The sequence below is a fragment of the Centroberyx affinis genome, unplaced genomic scaffold (genome assembly GCF_046629955.1).
Source record: "Centroberyx affinis isolate AG114_WGS23_722 - 3 ecotype Tasmania unplaced genomic scaffold, CSIRO-AGI_Caff_v1 ptg000723l_1, whole genome shotgun sequence".
Classification (NCBI taxonomy): Eukaryota; Metazoa; Chordata; class Actinopteri; order Beryciformes; family Berycidae; genus Centroberyx; species Centroberyx affinis.
The window spans coordinates 373,999-390,741 of NW_027279340.1; the positions used below are offsets into that span (position 1 = coordinate 373,999).

The 16,743-nt window shown below is 42.0% G+C and overlaps 1 protein-coding gene across 1 annotated transcript; it reads right to left on the reverse strand.

Moving 5' to 3' along the window:
- Nucleotides 1-2: 2 nt before the first annotated feature.
- Nucleotides 3-16,465, reverse strand: sh3d19 (SH3 domain containing 19). The gene is made up of 21 exons (XM_071519706.1): nucleotides 16,369-16,465; nucleotides 10,816-10,855; nucleotides 9,293-9,333; nucleotides 8,811-8,850; nucleotides 8,317-8,452; nucleotides 7,772-7,973; nucleotides 6,585-7,670; nucleotides 6,244-6,348; nucleotides 5,782-5,888; nucleotides 5,249-5,289; nucleotides 4,912-5,125; nucleotides 4,744-4,812; nucleotides 4,433-4,567; nucleotides 4,217-4,289; nucleotides 3,841-3,971; nucleotides 3,617-3,672; nucleotides 3,226-3,458; nucleotides 1,792-1,841; nucleotides 1,422-1,608; nucleotides 825-931; nucleotides 3-708 (listed from the first exon to the last, which is right to left on the reverse strand). Exons 1-21 carry the CDS (start codon nucleotides 16,448-16,450, stop codon nucleotides 598-600), a joined length of 3,246 nt encoding a protein of 1,081 aa, XP_071375807.1. The 5' UTR covers nucleotides 16,451-16,465; the 3' UTR covers nucleotides 3-597.
- Nucleotides 16,466-16,743: the final 278 nt, after the last annotated feature.

Below are 16,743 nucleotides of genomic sequence, written 5' to 3' on the forward strand. Positions count from 1 at the left end.
GTAGTGAGCAAAATAATTTTATTCCATGTAATTCATGACCCAGGTTCTGTAACGGCAGAAAAAAAGTAGGATACATCTTACGGTGTTAACCACATTTGATTTATATGCAGCGGAAATGCGAACTTAAATCAGCTGTAATGGGGACAAAAATCTGTCACACCACTAGATGGTGCAAATGTATAGTTGGAGAAATGAGCATGGCACAGTCATGTTGGTAAAGAATCAGACTACAAACTTGGCTTTAGCTGTGACTAAATTCACTTGTGTGCTCAATGTATTTAAATTGCTAAGTTTTTCTCAAAATGCCTAAAGTTAATTTATTGTAACCACGATAAATAACTTAGTAAACACATAACACTTCCATTCATTTTGACAAGTTAATGCTGTAGAGGAAAATAGCTCAATCACACTGCTTGCAAAATTATCAAATACTACATTCCAGTAGAAAAGGCAGTTCTCTTCAGATTCCAATTAGTGAAACCAGTTTCTTTGTTCTCATGGGTGTCACATTTCAGCTGGTTGGTGTACATCACAAGCACATAATGGGTCCATCCAACAGTGTCCCAGTTTCTTCTTTTGTAGTCGGGACTGAAAGCGCTATCCCAATACTTGCACATAGTTTTTAGGGACCAAGGCCCGTTTCCCCCTCAAATCACCCAAGAACCACTCGTCATCAATGGACTCCAAATTGGTTACGATGTCTCCCACCTGTGAAGGAGAAAGGGATGAGAAGCGGTCTGGATGGTGGTGCTTTCAATTAATATTTCTGATTTGTGGATTTATTTTTGAGCAATTTATTCTTGACAAAACAAAAGACTATTCACCTGCAGAGAGAGCTCCTCATCACAGTCAGACGTGAAGTCAAACAGGGCCTTGGCTGTCCCTGCCCCAGCTGCCCTGCTCTGCTGACTGTCCAGTGCTGACAACTGGCCTGGTGATGAAGGCAGAGATCAAAACAGTCATTCTCATAAAACCTAAACCTCCTGTAATAACATGATAATATAGTGAAATAGTGTCTATCTGTGCCAAGTGGTATCATTTGTCACAATTAAGAAATCCTACAACTTTTGGGTGATATGGGGAAGATGGCATCTTTATTAGCACAAGATACATATTGTATATTTTAAAAGAATGTGTGATAAATCAGTGCATCATCACCCTTGTTAAATATGAGCAATTCAACTGCCCACTGCTTACAGTTCATGATGACTTTTGTGACTTTACAGTTCATTTTCTCTACCAACCACATGGGAGCACTATGAGACCATCTCCCACTCTCATTCCCTCTTTTTTGGGACACTGATGGATACAGTTCAGTGAGGGGACAGACAGAACTGTGAGCTTGAATCAAGGCTTGACCCCCTCTGAGAAGGACAATAACGTTGTCCGCTCAGCATGACCAGGCCGCCAGAGCTTCCTACCTGTGCTGGACTCAACAAAATTCTTGGGGAAGAAGCCCTCACTGCCGTTGAGCCTGCCGCAGCACCACTCGGCGTCGATATGCTGGGTGATCAGGATACGGTCCCCCTGTTGAAAGGACAGGTCGCCGTCTGTCTGTCCAGAGAAGTCATACAGAGCCACTGCCCACTCCACACCGGACTGAGAGGCCTGCATTGTGGGCAGAGCAAGAGAAAGATGGCATGGGAACAGTGTTACTTAACGGATCAACACAGATCATTTCATAGGATGGACATGCGAACATGATGGACATCTCTAATAGTTCGTCATACACTGGGCCTGTTGCATAATCGACTTCATTCTTATTAATGTACCAGAACATCAGGGAGTTACCTGAGCAGGTTTGGCAACCTCAGGTTGAGTACTGGATGGAGCAACCATTCCTGGAAAAAAAAATAGGCTGAGGTTATACAAAATCAAAGTGTAACCAGAGCACAAAGAAATTAATTAGAACAAATCTGTGGGAGCACTCTACTGTAGTTCTTATCATTAATGCTGCATGAGTGTGTTGGATTCATCCTGAGGCTTTGAGTCCACTGTTGGGAGACCTACTGTACACAGCACTTTTAATGAAACAGAAACAGATGCACAGATTCCTGGCATACCACAGGGTGAAATGCCAGCCAACACAAAAGAAAAGGATGGATGGGGGCAGTTCACTGAAGGACAGAACAGTTCTTTTGTTGCCGAGTTTGAGGGGCAAGAGCATAATCAACCTACGTATATTCAACCTATATTGTGCTGGTGTAGGTGCCGACATTGACAAATGTATAATAAATTTGGTGAGGAAACCTGCTCATAATGAAAAGAATAATAATAATAATAATAACCTTTATTTGTATAGCACCTTTCATACACAACATGCAGCTCAAAATGCTTTACATCAACAGAAGGCAGATAAAAGACAGATAAAAAGATAAAATTCATATAAAAGAACAAGCAAAATGCATTGCATTAAAAGAATCAAATCAAGTAAAATAGAAAGATATTTTTACCCCCCTAAAGGAAACACTGAATCAAGCGGCGTTACTTCTTGGTATTGAGTAGTCACTCTCACACTGGTGACACTGTCAACCAGTATACGATTAAGTGTGCCTTACCTCTTCAAAGATAATCACAACTTAAAAGACCTTTTGTCGGTCTCACCTGACAAAAATATATATAGCACTGTAACTTTTCGGAGACTGAACTCCCTCAATTCTCCCTTTGAAAAGGAAATCATAGATTCTTTCCGGTGGTCTTACCCCGCTGCATAGGCAGGCCCCACAGCCCTTATAGGACTTGTCAAATGTTCCTTTAGAACAATACACAGATCAGCTAAGCAATTACAATTATAAACTTCAAGCAATTCTTCAATTCTCAATATAGGTTTGTGGATCCCGTCAGAGCGGAGAAACTACTCACCAGAGTTCCTCTCAGCTCCTGTTGGGATCCTGTTTGTGACGCCAATTGATGAATAATTTTGTAGGCCGGTCCTAAGCCATTAAGAACTTTAAAATCAATTCTAAAGGACACTGGGAGCCAGTGCAATGTAGCTAAAACCGGAGTGATATGCTCTCACTTCCTTGTTTTTGTTAAAGGTCTAGCTGCAGAGTTTTGGATAAGCTGAAGCCTCTCAATAGACTTTTTAGGGAGGCCGGTAAAAAGGGTGTTGCAGTAGTCCAGTCTACTTGTAACAAACGCGTGAATTAGCTTTTCAGCATCTTTCTGGGTTAGGAAGAATGAATGGATTTACAGTCTTTGGTCTATCTTTTCAGATAATCTTACCAGGCAGTGCTATCTTGGTGGGCTGTGTGTGCTGCTGCTGAGTTGGAGGCGGAGGCAGATCTTCAACAATCTCTACGAAGTTGAGAGGGAAGATGCCAGTGAAGACGCCGATCTGTCCCCGTGCCCAGTCCTGCCCAACGTACTCCTTCAGCTTGATCACATCCCCTTCAGAGAATGACAGCTCGTCGCTGTGCTCCCCCTCAAACTCGAACCTTGCCACACATCTTGGACCACTTCAGAGGACATGACAAAAGTGTCAAATTGTTGTCTAACCAAAAATATTGATAAGGACTGTAAGTGTTAGTATCAAAAGCAGCATTTGTATTAGTTGTACACATCATTTTAGGTTAGTTAAGGGCATTACAAAGATTTTATAATTTGAAAACATTACCTGACTGTTGCAGTTGGCTTTCCTGTCTTCTCAGGCATGGGTTTTGGTGAATTTGACTAATTGGAGAAGAAAAAGATATTGAATTTCCTTAATTCAGGGAATCCTCAACCATAGTACACACCTCTAAATAACAGGCTTCGTTGTCACCAAAGATGTGATCTATTCGTTGCAAAAATGGAAATCACTTTATCTGTTAGAAGTACAATTACTGTTTTGAATCTTACCAGGACTTTGACGTAGTTGATGGGGAAGAAACCAGCAGATCCTCTACATGTGCCTCTGTACCAGTCATTGTCTACCTGCTCCACCATGCTTACCACGTCTCCCGCCCTCAGACCCAGCTCTCCTGGACCCTCTGAACGCAGATAATATGCATGTCAACCGTCTATAGTATTAAATATACAGTATATGGCCAGGCATGGAAAAAGTGCACCTTAGACCCTAAGTGCAACAAATCATGTTGGACACAAAATTAAATATTATAATGATTATTTTCAACCAGCGTAAAAGTGACATGCATTAAGGTATCATATCATTTGAGTGTTTTACAATCCCAGTCAATAATAGCATTTGTTTGGTGTAAAGAAAGTGAGCCGTCACCTGCTGTGAAGTCATGTATGGCCTGCACTTTTAGTCCACTGCTGTCTCTGCCAGAACCGGTTGGACTGACGCCCTGCACAGAGATCAAAGACACTTAAAGGATAATGTTTCATGGACCACTGGGCACAGAAGAACATACTGGAGGTAAAAAGAAAAAGCTGGGCTCAAGTATCAGAGACATACAGTACTTTCACTCAGAACTGAAGGACGACTTACCTGTGGCGTGGACGAGGGAGCGAGAGGAGTGATGATCTTCATGTGAGATTTTTGGACTCTGCCTCTGGTGTCCCCTATTTGGCACTCAAATGTCCTGTGGTCAATCTCCTCCAGCAGCAGAAGCACTTCATTTTTCTATTGAAAAAGGCAAAATTATGGAATTTACTTTAAACTAAATAAACTATTTAGCGGTGAGGTTCAGTAACAGATCAACATAGTAAGATGTATGCAGTAATACACTGGTGGAAATATGTGTACTGTAATAATCTTCCACAAAGGCAGTATGTAAGAAGAAAAACTAGTTTGGTCACCTGAAATGTAAGTTCTCCTGTATTGCTCCCATTGTAGTCAAAGGCTGCAATTCCATGAGGAAGTTCAAGCTGGTGGAAGACATAAACGCAGACATCTTTATATGTGCTCAGCAGGTGCTATGTGAGACATGATTACTCCACATGGGACTGCAGTGGGATTTCTCTCACAGTGTATTTGTTGTAGAGACGGTGCCCAGGGTTGGGCCTTGGGGGCAAGGCAGGTCCTTTCCTTTTGGTCCTCGGGGGCTGGGCCTTGGACTGGGGTTTAGGTGAAGGCACGGAACGGGATCGACCTGTGGTGTTGAGGCGGGGTGGAGGCGGTCGTCCCGGGCCTGGTTTGGCTGGAGGTGGGCGAGGAGGGGGGGCCTTACCTCCGCTGGGCCTGCAGGAGTTCAACAGCACCATCAGGTTGACTGCAGTAGGACCTTTGCACAGTGCAATATCAGAAATGTAAATATTGTTTATTAGGATTAGGCATAGTGAACTTTTTATTGCTCCTACTCACCGAGGAGGTAGAGACGGCTCTGGCCCAATATCGAAAGACTCCTGCAGAGGAAAACAACATGTTTTTTATTTCTTACTCCACAGTTATATCAGCGGTAAAACAGACTCACTGGATCTGCCTAAAATGCCCCGAGACTGGAAACCATAGTAACCATGCCACAACCCATAGCAGCCAGCCGCAGTTAGCTCTAGCTCAACAGCAGGCATTGTTTGCACGGGGGCTACAATGGTTGCTTTGTGTTTGTGAAAATGAGGAAATGTGAGGAAGTGTAGCAGGTAAGTGTTTGGCCAGAAAGATGAAAGACAAGAGAAACCTTGTCAAAAGAGACCTCTCTTTCTGGGCTCAAATTACAGCTATGAGCAGATATACATTGGAGGTACACAATGTGGAAGATGCACTCTAAAGCTTTTTAAAACTGAAGCTGACTGTGATCAGCTACAGTCATGATAATTATTTAATAAAAAAGTTTTGACAAAGTAGGGCACTCTTGAACTTGCTGGGTTAGTGACTCTTCTGTGTGATGCAGATCTTACCTGGGAGGGGAAGACGGGTATTGGGCTTTGTTTGTGGCTCACTGAAGAAGTTAGGGAGCCTACAGGCCTCTGTGAGGGGAGAGGAGGAGGACTGTCCAGAGATTCATCTGACACCGAGAAGTAAAATATTACAATGATCAGTCATTGACACACTATACTGAAAACTCATGCTCCATAAGTGTGTGTGTACCAAACTGGAAAATGTCCTAAAATATAAAGGATTGAGGGTGGGGTGGGTGGGGTGCGTGTGTGTAAAAAACAAATACGGTCCATGGTTCCATATACCATAAAAAAACTGTTAGACACACTCCATATACACAAATATGCATGTTGATACCAAATGCACACATCAAATTTAACTATGCAAGTATATTTTGACACATAAGTCTGTAAACTTTTCGTCAATCATGTGTAGACTACATATCGTATTTGATAAATAGACATTAAGAGAGTTGGACTCACTTCTACCAGTCTTGCTGGGTATCCTGATGGTGGTTGGTCTCCTTGTTATACTCTGTCTGCCGAAGGAGCTGTCCACACTACGCTGAGGCTTGACTGGGGTATGATCTGGAAACAGAGACAGCTGAATGTGTAGCTATTGTACTTATGTTGTAATAACCATACTTTGTGTGCTCAGGAGCAATTTATAACATTATGTCAACACTGGCAGGTTTTGGTAACATATCATTGCTATGGTATGTCATCTGATATCCTATAAATCAAAGGTAGTATGGAAATCTTGAATACATCTATGATAATCGCAGAAGAGTACCTTTTCTCGATAAAAAACGAATGTTACTCACTTGACGGATTGTCCACATACTCATTCTCTGTGACCATGGAGGTTGAGTTGTGGTTGTTGAGATTAAAATTGGGTTTGAGCGGCTCCTTAAAAGGCTTCACTGGAGGTGTAGGGGGGCCTGCTGGGGTTTCCTCCTCCTGGACTTGGAAGCTTTTGGCTCTGGCCAGTATGGAGGGACGTGATGGGGGCAGGATGGCCACCTTGCCAGGTAAAGTCAATGGTTCTTCTTGTAGGGACAGGCCCATTGGTTTCTTGGGGGGCTGGGGTCTAGGGGCTGGGGTAGGGCTTTGGGGGATGTTTGTGGATGACACCTCTTGGTTGCCATTACCTATACTGTAGTTAAACGCAGGCTGATGAACTAGGGAAGGTTTCGCAGCGACTGGAGGTTTGTTGTACACATTCCTGGGCCGAGGCTCTGGTCGTTTGGCCAGTTCCTCCTCAGCGCTGGCCTGGCTCTCAAAGGCCTGGATCTTGGCCCGGATATTGCGTTGGCTGTGGTGGTCGCTCATCTCGCCGCCAGCATCTTCACTTGGCTCGCTCTCGTCTGATTGGTCAACAGTGTCACCGCTCTGCTCGCACTGGTTGTCCACGCTAAAGACCTCCAACAGCTCCTTTAGATACTTACTTGAGGACACCTCCTCCGGATCGGTGCTAGAGGTCACTTGAACACTGTCCCCATTTTCACTGAGTCTGACCAGAGTCTGAACTTTGACCTCTTCTGTGATTGGCTGCTTGCGGGATTTGGAACGAGGAAGTGGAGTGGGGCGTTGAGTGTGTTCCGAGTCTGTGGAGGGGGGAGTAGTTTCAGCAGCGTTAGACGGTGAGTTTATAGAAGTAGAAAGAGGTTCTGCAAGATGTTTTGTTGGAACCTCCCATTGTACAGTGACAGATCTGGTGCGTGTGTGGGTGGAGTCTGGTGGGTTGGGTCGTTCTACATCCAACTTGGAGTCACTTTGGTTCTCAGTGTTAGTGGACGCTGTGGTATTTGTAGCAACCTGCTTGTCTTTAGGTGCAGCTGTCACAACAACAGATTCTTTGTCCAATGGTTTAGGAAATGACGGTCTTGGTGGTTTTTTGGGCTTTTTAACTAGGAAGAAATACAGGAAAAGAGTCAGCCTGTGTGGAGTTAAAATACATTGTTTAATCAAATAAACAAGATTAAATTCACATCGCACTTTATTGTATTACCATCAATGACTCTTATATGCCTCTCTATTTGCTGTGGAGCTGCACTGCATTGTGGGACAGTGGTGGCAGAGGCTTCCCTCACAGGGTCGGTCTGGGTGGCACTTGTGGTGGTGCAGGCGGAGCGGCGGGGGGCCGCAGTCGGCTTGACAATGTGCTCCTCCTGGGTCTTCTCTTTAATCACCTGGTCATAGGATGGTGGGGGCTAAGTCATGAGAAAGAGACACATTATTCTCCCAGACAGCATTTCTACTTCATGGTACCACTTGTGTTGCGATTTTTTAGCTTGTGATGTACATACTCATGATTTACCTATAATCCCTTAATCTGTAGTTATGTTTTTCTGCTTAGTTTGTATTTTGTGCTAGTTGAGTCGATTGGAAGAGATATTCTATGTTTGATAGCACAGAGCCACGAAGATGCCTCAATTCAATAAACCAAATCTTGGAGAACATCCACATATTGGCTTAAACATGTATTAAATATCAATATCCTTTAGACAGCCATTAAAGCACATTAAAACCTACTGCCAGTTAGTCCAGGCCTACCTGGGAAACAGTCTGGATGCTCCCAGACCAGCTTGACTGTGAGGGTGGAGGGGGAGGTGGGAAAACCCCAGAGGATCCTGGGAACCAGTTGTTACTGGCCAGAGGTTCTGCTGAGACAATGGTGATCTCTGGTCGCCTGAAAGACAAACCAAATCCTCTAAATGTCCAATGCTCAACCCCGTAACATACTATACACACATACAGAACACCAAAACAACAAATCTACATCCAAATTAGCCTTATACCACCCCTATGGATTCATGGGGATTAGTAAGGTTGAGCTTGATTGATTTCTTATTCTTATTTATCACTTTTATTTATTCCCCTAGCTGCCGTAGCACAATTCTATTGGTAAGTTAATTTGTAAAGGATGCAACAAATGGTTGGATATTTCAACAATGCAGAAGCAAAATCTACAATCAGGAAGCAAACATGCACAGGGATTTGGAATTTCTCTACTGCACCAAGATCTCTACTGAGAATATTTTGTTTACCTTCTGTTGCTGCTGTGGTCAGTCTGAGAGTTTGTTCTTGCTGAGGGAAGAAAGGTCATATGAATTCATCAAAATGTCATCAATTAGCCTGCTTGACACGTTTTGGGGTTTTCCATTTATAAATTTCGCCTTATAACAGACATTTCTACATTTCTTTCTACATTTCTTAATGGGAATGTGAAGAGTTAACTTCCAAAGCACTATATAATCAATTTTAGGGGGAAAAACAATTGTGTTCATCATGGAATATCTCTAAAATATGCAGGATCCAATCTGTGAAAATGTTGACATTTTGCCAACCAAAGACTTAAGTTACCTTTATTACATATATTAAGCCATTTTAATATATAGTCATATTAAGATTATATTAATCATTTTGTAAGGTGTCACTTTTTCCAAATGGTGAATATCTCATTTTAGAAATTAACTCTATGTGTATTGCTAATAAATAATCTCAGAATGTTGCTGAGGCTCAAATTTACTTCGTTTGATGGCAGCTCGTATGGAAGACAGAGGTCCTTGGCTGAAAAAGAAAGCAGAACATGAAGCCCATTTATAACTGAGGTGTGGAGCACATACTGACAAGACTTGTTTAGTAACCTTGTGATGACTCAGTTCTTAAAAAATCCCTTCACCTGCCCCTGGGCGACACCATACAATACAGGAGAGGTCTGTCCATGCAGCTACTTCATACTGTTGATGCCATTTGTACAGAGAAAAAAACAAAGGATTTCCCATGGTCTCCATCTATTTTGGCTCCACTCAGTAAATATAAAATTTCCGTTCACTTCTGTTTTACTATTCAGTAAAATATTGGTTGAATGAATGCTGACTGAGTGCAAAAATATTTTAAAAATTATATGTTACAAAAAATTGTGACAGAAGCATTGCAACTACCCAGCATTATAGCACGTAACAGATACTTCCAATTATCTGAAGGCTAATCACTTCTATAGCATTAGGCAAGAACAGAAAAATCCCTGCAAATGCTGTTCATGTGCATAATTGAAATCCAGCACATGCCAACTTATGAAAACATGATGCCCACTGAGTGGTGCCACTACCACAGCCAACACAAGACATATGACCATCATTCAAATAACCTAATTTGAAAAAGTCTCCTCTTCTACACAGCATCCTCTCCAGATGGGAAGCCAGCAGAATAGAAATCCTTTTAATGTCCTTGGGCCTTTTTCTACTGACACAGGGCTTTTCTTTGCTAATCCTAAAATGTTATCACTTCATACCAGGACTATAATCGTATGAAGTTCCCTGTCTACGTGCTGTGTTACCATGCTTTCTCCCTGAAAGTGCAGAGATGGAGCTAATGTGATACTCTGTGCCTGTGCCAACAGTCTCTCCAGCAAAGCCTAACTCTCTTGACAGGGGGAAGGCCCATCATTAACACATATCCTGCTCATTAAGGACTGGGGGAGGCAGATGTAAACTATCAGGGGGGAAAGAGCAACACTCCCCACACTCCTGCTGGTACCATGTGGTTAATTAAAGTGATTAGTTCAGCTGTAAACACAAGGAGCCAAAACTGAAGTTTAGTTGTACAAAAACACGTTTTGTGTGATGTCATAAACTGGACTGCCAACATTTAAGTGTTTTGAATATCTTAAATGAGCTAGCTGTGGTCTGCAAAGATGAGCTAGGAGGATAGTCTACTTGGTGCAATGTCTATAAACAACAACAAAAACAGCAGCATTAGTGATGTATCTGCCCCCATGATGACCTTAGTCTGTCGGTCAATGAGGATGGATCAGTGCATTGTTTGGTCCATTCACAACCTCACCATCAGCAGATCTGGCCGTTAAAGGGATAGCACCCTTTGCCACCTACAGCTTCTTCCCAGCTACAGATACAGTCTGGTGAAAGCTGAACAAAAACCCCTGCAGGTTATGCACTGCAACTGGCTCTACAACTTTTATACAGATACTGTAAAACCTCAGCTCAAGGAGCTAATGTAAGTGTTCATGGCACGCTACGAGCGATGACGTACCTGGAATGTAAGTGATCTGGCTTGGTTCTTTCAGAACGATCTGTGGAGAGAAAGAGATGTTATGAGCTCCATTCAGGATAATGGATGGATTTCAAATTAAATAACTGAGATAATAAAGGAACACAATAAAGGAACCGCAATCATTAAAGGAACAGTAATCATTGCACTAATAAACATTAATGTCTTAAAGATGTATGCTACTCATTACAAACTAGAACTACAAGAACCAGCTGGTGCAGTTTAGTGTGATCCTGATTAACCAGATACCAAAGATGACTAATAAACCTGTATGTTGCTTTCAAATCATTTACAGAGGAAAGATGATTTTCAGTAACCATGATGTGTCTTTTTCTTCAGATAGAGAGCTTCAGTACATGAGGGATTATGAGCAGTGTGATGACTCTTCCTTCTTACATTCCATGCATGATCATTTAACAGCATTTACTTTCTGAGCGATGAGTAAGCTAGCATCATTATTGCAGGGGAAAGACTACTGTTGCCATTTTTTTTTTTATCTAAGAAATATCAAACCACATTCAGTGGAAAAAGACATTGAAGGGAACACAACACTAAATTGTAGATGGCCCTAACCCTGATGCATGTCATTCTTTCTTTCTTTGTTTGAAAGAGAAATTTCTATCCAACTCCAGTGCAAAATCTGGAAGCTTAATGTTACCTTGCTAATTAGCAAACATACTTTAAATACGTCACAGAACTTTAGACCTATGCAGAAATATTAGGATCCACTGATAAATGTGACATACATATAATCCACTAAGCAGCACTTATCAAGCATAAATACGCCAAACCACAGTACCAGCTGCCTCTAACTCTTGGGAAAAGGTCTTATGTCATGTTATGCAAGGAATGTAGGCCAATGTTTAGTGATAGGAAATATTAAACTGACAGATTTTGCAGTGGGATTTCACGTGACGCTCTCTCCCATACAAAGAGAGAACAGCAGGTATCAGACTAAGACGGCCCCTGACTGAAGAGAGATCAACTGGTACAGCTCCTGCTGCAGGTTCACAGCCATGCAATGCACTTAATTCTACTACTTCCTTTACTTTTCAGGCAGTGACCTGTTTTTCAAGTCATACTCAAACATTGAGTGATGCAGGTGCCAAGAGTAGAATCCACATTACAGTCCATTAAAGATTAGCCTGATAAACAGTACCAGTAATACACACAGCAAACAGCTAATCTAAAAGTTAATCTAAATCTCCTGGTTCTTCATATTTGAGAGTAAACCCTTCACAGGGCAAACTGAAGATAATAAACTAAATATTAGAGGCAATGGAGATAAAGTGAACATTGTTGTTAATGCCTTTTTCTGAACCTGAAACCACAACCTCGTTGCACTCAGATATAATCCACCTGTTGCTTGTTATCTGTTGCTGCCATAGTGCCACTGCCTCAAGTTACTGTTTTACAGCATGTGAAGAGGAAGCCTCTGCAAGCCTCTTTCATTTCGTTTGAAAAACATGATTCAAAAATTGCCCGACAAAGTATTAAGTTCTAGCACAACAGCATCATCATTCTCATGTTTATGGATAATGCACATTGACATAATGACACATCAGTTGTCTGGGTATCTCTACTGTTTACTTGTGCATGTGCTCTCACTCAGTATAGAATCTGTCTTCAAGGATACTATATTATACAATAAAGCCCCTACCTGTTGAGGAATTAAAAGCACACACTGTAAAAATCGTCCAGACAAACAGGACATTTCCCTGTAAGATCCTCCCTCTTTGTCCACCACCGAGTGTCTTTGTGTTTGAGTGTGACGGCGAGCACGGCACTTGCAGTCACACACCCACAGACACCAGCAGAGAGAGGGAGGGCCCTGCGGTACCTCACCTCTCCTGTGTTGACTTGGCCAATCTGATTAAATGGAATGCGGTCATTCAGGAAGTGTTGGTTGGGCCACACGACACTGTAATGTCACTCTTCTTTTTCCAAAGGACTTAAAGGTCATGGGAATATTTACATTGCTCTGAGCCATCCATACCTATTTTCAGTTGCACTTCAATAATAAACTGCAAGTTCTACATTTACCTTAACTGTACCTATACCCTCCAATATCCTATGTTTATCATGTCACCATGCCAATGCCTGTGTTTCAGACAACAAATGTGCAGGTCATGGTCAGGTGTTTGGTTGGAAAATCAACTGGAAAATTAACTAGAGCCCTCGGATTGCTTTGGTCTGGTACCAACATTTATAAAACTGTGAATCAATCAAACATATTGCCATTCTGTGACAAAGCTCTTACAGACATAATTGAAAGTCTTAATGGGTTGTGGCCTCCAATCATAATGTGTTTTCTTTTCCTTCTTGTTCTAGTTAATCTTAATACCATTCAGAATCCAACAAATCAAATTAAGAAAGATGAAAGATAAAATGTCACAGCGCCTAATGGCAAAGACCTATTCACGTCATTTAGCTCCACTTAATTTACTTAGCAAGGATTATGAAAGAACAGTTTTAATGTGCAGTAAACCTACCACCTACCTGTGCAAACTTAGCTTCAATAACTACACTAAGTAGTCTAAAAGAATAATTGACTTTTTGGCTTATCATTTAGAAAACCATTAAGCCATACTCAGCTCAGAGTACAATGGAGTTAGGAAAATGAAAAATCATGCCTTAATATTTCCAGGGGGTGAGAGAAGCCCCTATAAGCCCTCTCTATAATGTTTTGGATTACATTCCAATACAGTAGATGTGCCTTGGTATTACTAGGTCACTGATAAAGACACAGCAGCCACACAGGAGACCTGCTGAGGTCAGCAGCACTCTCACTTGAACACATGCTGACGTTACTCAGAACAGGGGCGGCGCTTCACAAACAACAGGTGGTGAAAAGGCTTGCAAAAAAGGGAAAGAAAAAAAATCTGTCTCTCTTTATCCCATGCTACTCTAGCCAGAACTTGAAACTAGTGAAGTCAGAGGCAGATAAAGTCTCATGGAAGCTCTAGGCATAGTTAACATACTGTATAGCTATATAACATACTGTGTGCCGAAGCTGCTCAGTCTCCTCTCTCCAATTTTGTGTAAAGGCTTCTTCCAAAACATCCTGAACAGACATGGGCATGATCAGGACGGCTCACATTAAGAGTTTATTTATACAGCCCTCAAATGTCTGCTTCCTCCAAAACCCCATAGGAATTAAAGGGGGTTTTCATAGCCATCTTCCTGCACACACAGTTAGAGATAATATGATATCCTCATAGGGTGAGATTCACCACTTCACCTACTTTCTCACGGAAAGAGGCTGGTTAACAAGATGAGGTTGGGCTGGGGCTTTAGAGAGTAGAGTGGGCTGTGGGTGTGAGGGGAAACAATTGTATGTTTTAGTGTGGCTTATTCAGGGTGATATCTAGAACATGCTGGGACAAATACAACATGGGTTTGGAGGCAAGTGATGTGAAGTGTTAACTCAGCATAATTTGTCTTAAAATCCAGACAAGTCCTGGTTGTTAGCAAAAGACTGGTCAAAACAAATCAAAACATGCCAACAGCAATCTTGGGGGATTTGCCCACACATGAAAAACAGACAGTGAAGCTGACAGATTATGGTGTCATGTATGAATAACACAAATAACACGGCGTCAGCTGCTGATCTGGACCTTTAGTCATAGGTGATTAGATGGTGTCAGTGCAGATGGGTGCATCACAGTGGAAACTACCTGAGATAGTATCTGATGTGGACCCATAATGCTGAGGCCATGATGTAATGTATCATGTTATCACCATGAAGCCCAGAATGAAAACACAGATGGTTCATGATTAGATTTAAAATGAAACTCCATGCTCTACTGGCAGGGAGGTCTAGCCTGTGCTACAAAAATAACATTAAAATCTTCAAAATATATTATACTAAAATATTTAAAAATGACTGGAGGGTAAACAAAGTTCATCTGGTCATGCCACAGGCAGCCCACCTGCCCATCGGCCCTGACAGAAACATCCCCCCACCCCAGACAGCTGTTGGGGAGGGCCCAGCCTGAGCCAATACACTGACTATGGATGGTTGGACGGGGCAGGGCAGGGCAGGGCAGGGGTTAAAGCGGGGGCTACGTGTTTGCTTGCACAACAGGTGTTGCTAAGAAAAACATGGAACAAGGGCAACTATGTCATATTTACGAGGAAATTGTTCTGGCAGAAACATAATGGAAGGAAATGCAAACCCTAACGAAGCCCTCTGCAGTTTTTAGTACTTGTAAAAAAGAGTGGTTGACTGAGAGTGAAAGCTAATGGATGTTCATTCAGTCACAGGGTTTGTTCTGTGGGAGATGTTTTGAAGTAACAAATCTAGGCTAAAATGTGAGGAAAGGTACAACCAGTTTGCCAATAGAGCTGTTTCCAGTCAGCAACAAATGACACAGTACTGCTGGTATGAGATGTGTGGGCCAGAGTTGCTCTAATGTTGGATGATTGTTTAGAAAGGCCAGGCAAGAGGGAAGTGATGCTGCTGTTATAATGTTATTGTGACTGACAGGTTTTCAGCTCCGTCGCCTGCGGTCACTGTTAGTCACAACACATACAAATGTAATTTACTGAGATGTTCATCAACGCTGTGTGATGAGGAGCAGGAGAGGCCACTGGCTGCCATAAATGGCACTTTCACTTAATGATGCAGTGATATTTTCTAACGCACAGCCAACAAATATCTGTACTGTCTTCCCTTGGCAGCAGATTATTATAAGGTAGTCTAGTCAGAGTTTATCAATGACAGAAGTTGAAGATGCGCATTAATTTCACAGCTATGCTGGTACTGAATTAAAGTAAACCAAATAAACTTTACTGTCCACTAGTCTTAAATGACAAAAATGCCTTTGAACGGTCAGTTCCATCCAGGAGACCAACAACTGTCTATGAACATGGGTTATGGAAATATTAAGTCCTGCTGCTGAACATAGGCTACATATGAACCATTTCTTCCAGGCCATAGAAGTATCAAAGGTAGTTTAGTCATATTTGAATATGTTGCGAAAGTGTGTTCAAATTTTCACTTTGGCCATGTTTTATATTTGTGACACATATTTGTACATTAACATAGGCCTATTTGCTAAGATATTGAACTATATTCCTTAAATATTATATGTTCATGCATGTCAGAATATTTAAATATGGACCAAATCTAATGTTTTTTGAAGTGTGTGTGTGTGTGTGTGTGTGTGTATGTGTGTGTACATAAAAACACATCAGTCTTATAGTTTATAGACCTGTGGGGTGATATGTCAGGTTTCCACATCTGTACGTAAGAAAAAGTCATTCAGTAAATAAATCTCTGAATCGCACTTAAGTGTCAATCACAACTCTCCTAAAGCTTTCCATCTCTCTATACCGGTCCTTTTCTCCATTACTGCCCCCCTCCCCCCCGCAAATTTCAAAATCATATGTTCAATTTTGACAACAAGCAAATCACCTTCTGACAGCATATTGTTAAAACCAAGTTGCTGTAGGCCATCCAGGACGCTGATCACAGCCTGAGCTACTTCAAAGTCCCACTAATTAGAAGAATGTCAGCCTAAATTCCCATACCTGTTGCCTGGTTTCTGTTCCGTATATCCCGCATATCTCTCCACTCCTCCTCTTCCTCCTCTTCACGCCTGGCTTCGGCCATCTCGAGGTCGAAAACAATGAAAAAACAAAGAAGAAGAAAAACAGCAACAACAACAACAACCCTGCTTTAGGAGTCGCTGAGTGGTCTTTCACTTTTCCACGCTCGGTGAAATATCGCGAAGCGGCTGGTTGTCCAGTAGAAGTTGCAGTGGCACGGCGGCTCTGGTGGTGCCACTGTCTGCTCTGACAGACCCCGGCAGGCTGACACTAACTTTACATGTCAATGGAAAATCTCCGCACAGCGTTATTCTGTGTATAGGACAGTTGGAAACTTTTTTTTTTAATCAGTTGTCA

Excerpts from the sequence above, each read along its gene's own strand:
- sh3d19 (XM_071519706.1), bottom strand. The coding sequence starts at position 16,450 with ATGGCCGAAGCCAGGCGTGAAGAGGAGGAAGAGGAGGAGTGGAGAGAT. Across the intron at positions 10,856-16,368 it reads GAACAGAAACCAGGCAACAG|ATCGTTCTGAAAGAACCAAG; the intron begins GTATGGGAATTT and ends TTCTCTCCACAG. Across the intron at positions 9,334-10,815 it reads CCAGATCACTTACATTCCAG|CCAAGGACCTCTGTCTTCCA; the intron begins GTACGTCATCGC and ends TTTCTTTTTCAG.